Below are 10404 nucleotides of genomic sequence, written 5' to 3'. Positions count from 1 at the left end.
CACCACTGCTGACCACACGGGTTTTTATATTTAATAGAAATTAAATTAGTAGCTTAATATACATAATGTGACACTTTCCCGTCCAGTAGCTTTCCAATTCTTGCTTTCAACTCACAGAGCAAATACTGTACAAAAATGATAACAAAGAGCAACCAAAGAGTAAACACCGTCACTAAAACACTGGAGCCAGAAAGGCTAGGCTTATCTGGAGCTACACACGCCAAAGGATACATAACGATGGACCCATCGTGGTCCAATCATGCATTACCAAGGGACAGATTTACTGCCGGCCACGGCCACACACACGCTGATCCCCCCAGGGCAGGTGGCAGCATCCTGGACAGCAGACCGGGCTGTTTTATCGTGCTCCGTAGCTGTAATAGTAAGGTTCATCCGGGCGGTATCCATACGCAGTCGCTGGGCGGGCAGGAACTCCTGGCGACTGACCAAATCCGTCAACTCCAATGCTACAAAAAAAAAGAGGAGAGAGAAACTAGCGTTTTGTGTGGTAGGGAAGGCGCACTAGTGCCGGTGTCTCCAACTCTTCCTGCCGTGGAGATAATTTTGTGAGGCAACTTTGCAAGCTATCTTCCCCTTCTAGCCAGCACTGCTGTCTCCTCTTCCCTTGATGGGAAAAGAAATGCTGCAGAGAAATCAACACAACTCCTGTCGAGGAAAGGCTTTCAGGTCAAATAGAAATCCCAGCAGAGACAGAAGTCTTCTTTTCTATCTTTTTACGGATTCACCGGCAGAGCACTTCTGTGACTCAATTTCTCTGTCTGTACATTAAAGTTAACATGTCTTTCAGGAAAGGCTTCAAGCATGCTTCTTGCAAAGCTCACTGGTTACCCTGCCCTCCACAACACATCTGAATAATCTAATTTCCTTCCTTTAGTACATTTCTGAAGCCCCTGGGAAAATACCAGCTAGAAATGAGAAAGTGAAAATATCTGGCAATGCAATGTAGCTCAGCAAAAGACAGTGTTTCTGGTGGGATGCAAGATTGACAGCCAAACGGCAGAAGGAATTCATCATGTACTGAAAGGCTATGTAATAATGAGACAGAATAATTCATTTTTCATACAGAACAGCATCTTTTACACCTAAAAAGTCCTACAGCAATGAATTAGATACTAAAGCACAAGAACTGCAGGGAAAAGTGGCACATATTTCATGCTCAACAGTAACTCTCATGCAGGAGGTAGAGGAAAAATGAAAATTGCCTAAGATACTGGATTACTGCCTACTCATAGCTATGCCACTTTTTAACTTCCACTTCAGTAGAAGGACAAATGGAAAAGGATTCTGATTTATTGTCTGACTAAAGATGCATTGAAAGGAGTTGAACTTCCCCTCTGAAGACTGTCAAAACACAAAGAACCAAAGTGCTTTTGGAGTGGGGAAAAGCTGAAGCTCATTACTGCCAATTATACATATGGAACATGGGTTATGCAACAGTCAAGGCTGGGAAAGAATGACCCATCCAGAAGATGTACAATGGGTGGGCCCCAGGCCCTGGCTCAGCAAAAAGTTGGCACTGCTGAATCGGTTGGACTGAAAGGGCTCTGCTGAAGTGGTGGGGGACCGCGTCCATCGCTCTGTCCCAGCAAAGATCCTTTCCTTGGATTGTGCCTCCGTGAGGTCCTAGAGAAGGATCTTCGGTGCCTGGTTTCTCAGGAAACTAGCTCACTAGTGGGGTATTTCGATAATCATGGGAAGGTGAAAGGTCTGAGGCTGAGATTTGTCCTCCGAGGAGGAGGGGGCACAGTCAACAAGCCAAACTGCAGAGAAAATAATTCTGCTTCACCTGAATGTGTCTTGAGAAATGCAGCACCTGAAAGTGCTTTGCTGTTTCCACGTCTGCCTGTCTGTGTTTGAATCAGCAGTGCCCCTGTCTCATAACTCATACATGCTCAGTCTGACCTTAAAGGCTGATCAGTCCCTTCAGCATGGCAAAAAGAAGCAGAGTAGCAGTGGTGTACCCTGTAGTGGTGCAAAGCTATGCGAACACACGCTTCTGGCTCAACACCTTCCTCTGGCCACCCGTTCCTTCCTGTATCCCCTCCGAAGCCCTATTACTCTTTTCTAAGCCCATTATGAAATGAGCTGGTGACCTCTGAGGCACCTTCTCCAGGTCCCTCCTTTGTACCTGGCAAACAACAGCTTTCTCATTAGCAGGCGTGAAGCTTTAAGAGACACCTGAAAGAAGGGATTAAGAGAAATCCTGTTACTTTGTCTGTATCTAACTCTTGTCTCCAGAAACACCAAACCCTGCAGTCACCTTAGTCAGAGGACGGTCCCCGCTTCTACCACTGTTACTGGTTCACAGTATGCAAAGGGATTAGACAGACAGCCCTCACACGGGCTGCCGTTAGGTACAGCTTTCTGAATACACGCCACAAAGCTCTTCCGAACAAGCCAACAAGGACCTAGCAGGAAGCCGACCAATTTCTTTGGCAGTTCAGAAGAAAACCAAGTTCAGTAACTACTGTAAAACAATGCCGATTCTTTAAAAGAGTTTTTTTCAGTACTGTTAGGAGTTAATAACATACTTAAAGAAGGCATAGTGGGATTTGGAAGTGCAGAGTCCAGTTTTGTTGTGCTGCTGCAAGTTCCCAGTTGCCAGGGATGCCACACATGTGTAACGCTGCAGAGAAGCAGGATCCTTTAAGGCTACCTTTAAACTCAGGAATTCCACTGTTTTGTTCCAAAGATCCTTAAAGCATCTACGATTGATTTATAATGAAAACATTTTTTAATAGAAAACGCTTTCCTGAGTTTATCTTTCAACGTTTGTTGCTGTGACTATATCAACATTCGTTGTGGATAAGCTGGCTTTATTACTAGTGTGGTAGAATAGGGGCTCTTTGCATTTCTGCTAAGTACTGAAAACTTCATTCTGGAAAGATGCTGTAGGTGAGCGAGTAGGCTGCGAGTGCTGTAGGCCGTGAGTCCTGTCCACAGAGAGGCCGCTGATGGCAAGCCAAGCTAGCAGGGGCCATGCCTTGGCTTACAGGGGAGACAACGGTAGCCACCCTCAGGTTTACCGTGGCAGAGAGGCACACAATAAATACAGCAGCCCGAGACATGCCCTGAAGCAGGACTTTCTTCTTAAATGTACATGTGGCTTCTCTTGATGCTGCAGCGCTTCAAGATCTTCTTTTGGTCGCTCCATTATATACTAACCAAACTAAAATAACACTGGGGGTTTGGGGGTGATGTGTAATAACGACACTGGGCCACAAGGTGGCAATGGGTCTCTACCACTGTAGGCAAAGCTTTCCCAGCTACTTCCAGTTGAGTAATCCTTATTCAAAGAACTTATAAATGTATTTAAATTGATAACGAGAGCAGGGAAAATATGGTTTCAATCACATTCTTAGCAAATCATTTTTTCATATTTTTTTATAAATGTGTAAGTAATTAGGTAAAGATCCCTAGAGTTTAAACTTCGAGGAGTATCAGTTATTTCCAAATGGTTTAGACATATGTTAGTGTCCTGTAGAAAACTGGAAGAGATGGATCAGCTGATAACTGCTTTGGACAGTTAAAAAAAAAAAGAAAGGAACAGAAAAATCACATTAAAACACCTTGATCAAATCACCACTCTCTCCTATCTAAATATTTCTCTTAAGTAAATGAAGGCTTGTCCATGCTTCAGAAAAAAAAGTTGGCTTCATTTTCACATGTTAGTGCTCTTGAAACATACCAGCTTTGCCTATTTGATTGTTTGCACTGGCAGCACGTAGCAAAAAGCTTGTCCTCTTAGCTGAAGGAAAGGCTATTGAGCCCAGGAGGTAATGGAGGGTTAGGGCAGCAAAACAGCAAACACGCGTCTGGAGACTGGAGTCTGGCTTACTCGTGAGGCTGGCAGGCCAAGGGCAATGACTCTGCAAGCGTAACCTACGGAGGTGGAGACAGGGGTTTAAAAACCAAGTTCTGATGAATCCTTGCCACTTCTGCCAAGAACAGCAGAAGGGTAGAGCCAGGAAAGATGGTAGCTTTTCGGCTGTAAACACTTGTTGGGTAACAACTGGCCTGAGATCATGATTCGTGCCACGTGTTCTTAGATTTATACCAGCAATCAACTTCAAAACTTGCTCCTAGGAAAAGCGTGCTGTTGGCCTGATTTATACAGCATCTACAGGGAAACCCAGTGCTCAGCAGAGCAAGCATCAGCCTGTCTTTCCAAAAAGTTAGGGACACATAATGATGCCATTGAGGCAACAATACCCATCCCCAAATTGGTATTTTTTCCTCCTGTTAGTCAGCCCTGTTCAACTAGGTAACCAGAAGTGCGTGCAATCTCCGTAGTTGTATAGTGGACAGAGATCACACACCACCACGATGAACTCCTCCGATAACTAACTTATGCCATTGCCTTAATCTGCAAGTTAAGGCAGTTTTGTCTCAAAAAAATGCACGCGTGCACACAGAGAGAGATTGGTGCTTGCTAACCACATCGTCAAAGCACAACTGTTTCCTTGTGCAAAGTTTACCACCACGCCTGGAGCTGATGGAGTTAAACAGTGAACAGCACAGCTAATTACTATGTACTGCTAACCTCAGTTACTGGTTCATTTTGAGACCCTTTAAAATATGAACTGTGTATTTTACCCCTATGCACTCTCTTAATGATTTGTTTTTTTTAGACTGAAATCACTTCCAGCCATCAGTTATACTCGCGGTCTCTACACATGCACTTCTCCAAGCACAAATATTTCTTTTTCCTATTGGTCTGCCAGCCCCTGTCAGAGCAAATTTCACTTTAAACTAAATGCTATGATACTTAAAACCTCTTGGATTACTCAGGCTGCTAGTGTGATCTATGACCTTCCCCAAATGACAGCTGAACTTTCCAATTTGCTTGTACTGCTGGGGAACTGAAGAACACATGCCGAAGAGGAAAACGTTCCTGATGTGCATGAGTGAGGAGAGATTTCTTAACAGCTCTGCTTATTGATACTTACTCTGATTCATGACATCCAAATTAATATGCCCATCTAGGATCCTAGGTGCCCTGACATAATTTAAAACGTAAAGACCAATCAATGTCCCCCCCCTCCCAGCAGGAAATGCCAGCCTGCATCCCACTGTGTCCACAAAATACTTGCTTTCCTTAACTGCCTCCTGCACGCAGAGCCTCGGAGACCAGATAGGCTTTGTGGTATGTCTGGAAGACTGGGCAGCCTCAGACAGGGAGCACTCTGCCAGCAACCCTCTGCTGGGGTTCCCGTTCAGGTATCTTTGCTGCTCATGAGCGCACGGTACAGGCAGAGAGGCTCTCGAGCTTAGTCTGAGCTAAGGTAATTAGCACCCGAGTGCAGACTCACCAAGGAGCAAGGCTGCTTTCTTTAAGTTTTCCTGATGCGATAGACACCTGAGCCTGTCCACACTAGCGTTCACACTGTTACCAGTGCTGGTGCTGACAAGTTGCTCTAAAACGAGTACTAATTCCTCCGGCATAAGCAGGGCCTCAGAAAGGCAAGTCCCAGGTCACTGGGGAAATTTTTGGTCAAAACTAACCCCTTGAAGTCCAGCTGGAAATTGCCTGGTAGCATGTATGGATCTCAGAGCAATCCCAGCAAGAAACACTGCTTGAGAAACAGGCCTGCACAGGCACGAAAGAGGCATGAAGCAGTACGGCAAGAGACGTACCAGACTATAAAAGACTGTGACTGCCTGTGCGGGCAAAGGTGGCCCAGGAAAAGTCTTCACCTTAGAGGGTGAAATACCAGTTTAGGAGCTTACACTTTACGGCCTAAATGTCATCCTTTTCTTCCTACTAGTTTCGTGGTCGGTAACCCAAACTTAAAGCATCCTGAAATCACCACCCACTGAAAAGGAAACTCAAGCTAAGCAGACACGGTGCTTCCACCACAGCCACGATTTCACCTACGTTTCTTTTCATCCTAAACCTGTTCTAAAACCCTGTCAATCCTCCCTCCTTACTCTGCATCAACAAGCCTTATACCAGCCTCACGTCTGAGAGGTCCTCAGCTGCTTACTGGGGATACAAGTTTTACCATTTTATTAAAAATAAAATCTATTTTATTTAAAAAAAAAAATCTATACATTTATTAATCACTAGGTCCTCTGACCTTGTTAAGATCAAGCAAACACTACAGCGCTCAACTCATCAGCAACCCTACCAAATCCTAATGAAGGAATCACATCCAAGGTTCTCCAGGTGCTCAAGTGAGCTGCTGGGAGGGTTTATTTGCAGGCATAAATACGCAGCCCCCGTTTACACACGGCACCTCTTCTTGCTGCCACTGATCACACCTACAGCTTTGCAAAGCTACTCCCCAGTATCAGAAAATGGGGTTTAAACCAGAAGGTTTCTGAGCATCCTTCAGAAGGCTGACATCAGCACAGTTCTGTTGACTAGCTGCTTTGGATTTGGGATGAGAAATACTTTTATAGCACACTGGGGTTTTTAGTCGTTGCTAAGCTCTCAAGGCCTTTTCTGCTCTTCATACCACCCCCACCAGTGAGCAGGCTGGGAGGGGACAAAAAGCTGGGAGGAGACACAGCCAGGACAGCTGGCCCCAACTGACCAAAAGGATACTCCATACCATATGATGTCACGCTCAGTATATAAAGATGGGGAAGAAGAAGGAAGAGTTATGGCATTTGTCTTCCCAAGTAACTGTTACGCGTGATGGAGCCCTGCTTTCCTGGAGAGGGCTGAACACCCGCCTGCCGATGGGAAGCAGTGAATGAATTCCTTGTTTTGTTTTGTTTTGCTTGCATGCACGGCTTTTGCTTCACCTATTAAACTGTCTTTATCTCAACCCATGAGTTTTTCCTCACTTTTACTCTTCTGATTCTCTCCCCCATCCAAACCAGGGGGGAGGGGAGCAAGCAGCTGTGTGGTTCCAGCTGCCAGCTGGGGTTAAACCATGGCAAGTTCACAGCAACCCCTCTGTCTCCTCTGTACCTTCTCCCTTTATGCACCTTATATTATTGTTTCTAAAAACCATCATCTTCACTCTCAAAACATCCCTCACCTCACCCCAGGCAGGCATTCAGAATTTCATACAGTGCATCCTTGAAGTCCTAATGTCTCCCTTCTGTGAATCTACTTGTGTGACAGCGCCACTGATAACATATGGTACAGTTACCATCCTATATTGCCTTATAAACTCTCATGCTATAAACCCCTGTAATCTATAATATTGTATCCAGTTCCTGTGTATAACAGGCAAAACAAGTTATGTTCAGATGAATACTGAAGGCAGCATTTTTCCCTCGGGAGGTACCTAAGCCATAGAAGCGGCACACCAGTCTAATCTTGAGACAAGCACAGCACTATAACCTATACAACTGAGATGCAGTTTTATAAAACTTGCCAACAAGAGACACAGGAGTTTGCCAGCAGCAAATTTTGTGTTTTTCTCTCCTCTGAGCAGGTTTTTTTGTTTGGCTGGGGTTTTTTTTAAGTGTTGATGAAAGGTGCTAGACTGTAGGTCGGAGACAACGATCGCAGTGCAGGGCAGTATAGTCATATATGGGAAGCTGCAGTCCTGCTGGCCCAATGAGGAGACTGGTTAGCAAATGCTGCAGTTCCCTCCCTCCGCAGGTGACCTCTGCGCAGAGATCGGGACACCGAAAAGGAGGGGGAGCTGGGGGCATCCAGGCCTTGACCCATTGTACAGTGAGGATTCAGGCATGGGGTGCATCCAAACACAGGAGGTGGGAAATGTTTTTGAATTACATAGAAGAGACAGACCTCCAGCTTCTATAATTATCTTCAGGTAAGAAATACTTAACCAATCCTTTGCATGTACCAGCTAACCGCCACACTTTAACCAAGGCTCAAAGCCTGTGAAACCCATGGACTCTTTTTGGCCTTTCTGCTGATACTCACTGTCAGCTAAACACTGGACGGGATACCATTTTCAGAACACCAGTCATGAAAGAGCGGAGGGCATCAGAAAGTGGCATAAGGCTGGTTGCTTTTTCCCTTGCTTAGTCTCTAGCAACTGAGAAGATGATCCTGTTTACTTCTACGTGCCAACTACCTCTGGTTTTGCTTCACTGACCATAAATTTTCTGTCCTTCAGAGTAAGAGCACAAACCATGGGCTATGGAGAAACAGTGTACAACTGAGAAGCCTTAGAAAAAACAATGTTTCTTTATATAATGTTCTGTAACTGTAGATTCTCCCACTACTGGTAATGACGTTAAACTGTAAACCACAAGTCTCTTAAATTCTGCCTCTCGTGGTCCCAACTTTTTCTCCCCTATCTGTGAAGCTTTTTTCCCATGCTTTCTATCCCTCAAGCTCAAGTGGGAGGGCAGTTTTGTGGCAGGGACTGTGCAACACTGCATCAAATACCAAGTCCATCCCTACGTTAACATTGAATATTAATGTTCCTTAAATAGTAATACTGTATCTGCTCAAAAGATAGAAAATGTCAGAATGAACCTGTGCAATAATGCTTTAGCTCCCTTGTGCATCATGATACAGCTTTTATGGAAATGATCATGTCTCTCCTTCCATGTGATCCAGCTTTCTTCAGTACACTTAATGACTTAAAGTTTCCAGTTGCTTTTGGACTTCGTGCCCAGTTGTATCTCAGCACAATACTGCTGTTTCTGCCACTTAATTATAAACAAATGCAAATCTGACAATTGTGAAGAAATGAACACTGCATCTTCTGTGTCAGGCTCCAGCTATGCACCAAGCAATAAGCATGCCAAAATTCACTGGTGGGGAGGCAGCATTTAACAAAAAAAAAAAATAAAATAATTCTCAACTGAATAGTAAGAAAGCACTGAACTAAAACCAAACGACCTTGCTTAGCCAAATTCAGCAAGAGCCTTGCTTGAAAGCCGTAGAGCTTGCCATCCCAGCTCTGTGAAAGCAGCCTGGGACTTTGGCTCAGTTTCTTGCTCTGTCAGTTACCTGCTGTGTGATCCCGAGCAAGTTGCTCCTTTTTTTCCATGACCTCAGGTTCCCATCAGAGTATTGAAAGGAAAAAACACCCCAGATATTAAAGACGGCAAGTGACAAACTACAGCAATGAGAAGACTCAGATTAGACTGACGTAGATAGAAAAGACTTTTGCTTATTCTGTAACACCCCTCAAATTGGAAAAAAAGAACATTTCTCATCTGGTAGAGAGGCAACAAATCCAGAATACAGCCACAGGCAAAGCAGCAACTCAAGAACTCAAGTTGTTTCATACAGCTGTCTTGTTTCTTTGAGGGCATCAGGATAACTTCATTAGCATTCCCTCACCCAGGCTCACAGCTCCGCCACGAGGACGGGGAGTTTCTCAGCTATGCTGTACAGGTTTTGTTAAAAGGTCAAGTGCACAGTCAGAGCTGGAACAGAAACCAGGAGTTCTGACTTTCCATTATAAGCCTGACAAACACCTCCTGTGCTGTTGGCTCAACAACTGGCCAAACCCACTGATTAGATATATCCATTTCTTAAAAATTAATTAAGAATGAAAACAAATAAAAAAAGCCCTGAGGAGCAGGCAATAAAAAGCAAAGATGTCCTTCCCTCCCCCTCTCTCCTTGCACAGTCCAAAGTATTTGTGTCAACTCCATAAAATTGAAGAGTAGGCTGCCTTAATCTTAACTAGTAAGATGCCTGCCTTGGGAAAGTTTCAAGCACCTCTTGAGCTGCTGCTGAGCTCCAGCAATGTCAGCGTCACGTTGGGTAGAGAAGCTTCAGCCACCAGGTTGAGCAGAATAGGATCCTGAAGTGGCGACTTCTTAGTGGTGTCACCGACTAGATCAGCTCAGGATCTGGTCCATGTCTTCCACAGGCTGCTGACTGGCCTTCCCGTTTCCAGAAGGGAAGTGTTTCTGGTTTCCTGTGCTAGGTTACCGAGTAGGGTCACTGTGAAAATGTCCTCTGAGATAAACAGCTGAAGTGGAAATGCAAGTTTTCAGTGCCCTGCATTGAAGCGCTCATAGCTGAAGAATTATTCCTTTAAATATTTATACAAGTTCCTGAAGTACGAGCACTGCCACTCAGCTCTGTGCTTCCATAAAAATGGGGGAAAAAGTTTCCTCTTGCGCACAAATACCCGGAAGAGCCATGCCAACAGGTTACTGGCTGATAGTCGTGCTGTCTCCAGGGCTCAGCACCAAGAACCGGGCAACTCAACGTGGATGATAATCCAGATGCAGAGGGAAGGAGGGAGGGAGAGTAAAAAAAATCTGTTCTGCTTTGACTTACAGCTGCAGCCAATAAAAGCTTTCAAAGTCTTTTCTGAAAGTTAACATTACTAGGGGATTTGCAGTGTTCACTAGAGCACACAGCAAATGCAGTTGGAACATTATGACTGATGCATAAACTTGAAATATTTTTTACCACTGTAGATGATTGTCCAGATTTCAACCACTTTTAAATATCAACACAGAGCCCTAGTGAAGCCT

General features: G+C 44.6%; 1 protein-coding gene across 1 annotated transcript in view; it reads right to left on the bottom strand.

Moving 5' to 3' along the window:
- Nucleotides 1–358: 358 nt before the first annotated feature.
- KIFAP3 (kinesin-associated protein 3) overlaps nucleotides 359–10404 on the bottom strand; it is a 67351-nt gene continuing 57305 nt past the window's right edge. Inside the window, 1 exon segment of the mRNA XM_009892824.1 lies at nucleotides 359–467. Within this exon segment, the coding sequence (XP_009891126.1) occupies nucleotides 359–467 (109 nt within the window).

Source organism: Charadrius vociferus, unplaced genomic scaffold (genome assembly GCF_000708025.1).
Source record: "Charadrius vociferus isolate BGI_N301 unplaced genomic scaffold, ASM70802v2 scaffold39, whole genome shotgun sequence".
In the NCBI taxonomy this organism is placed as follows: domain Eukaryota; kingdom Metazoa; phylum Chordata; class Aves; order Charadriiformes; family Charadriidae; genus Charadrius; species Charadrius vociferus.
This window is presented reverse-complemented; position numbering and strand designations above follow the sequence as displayed.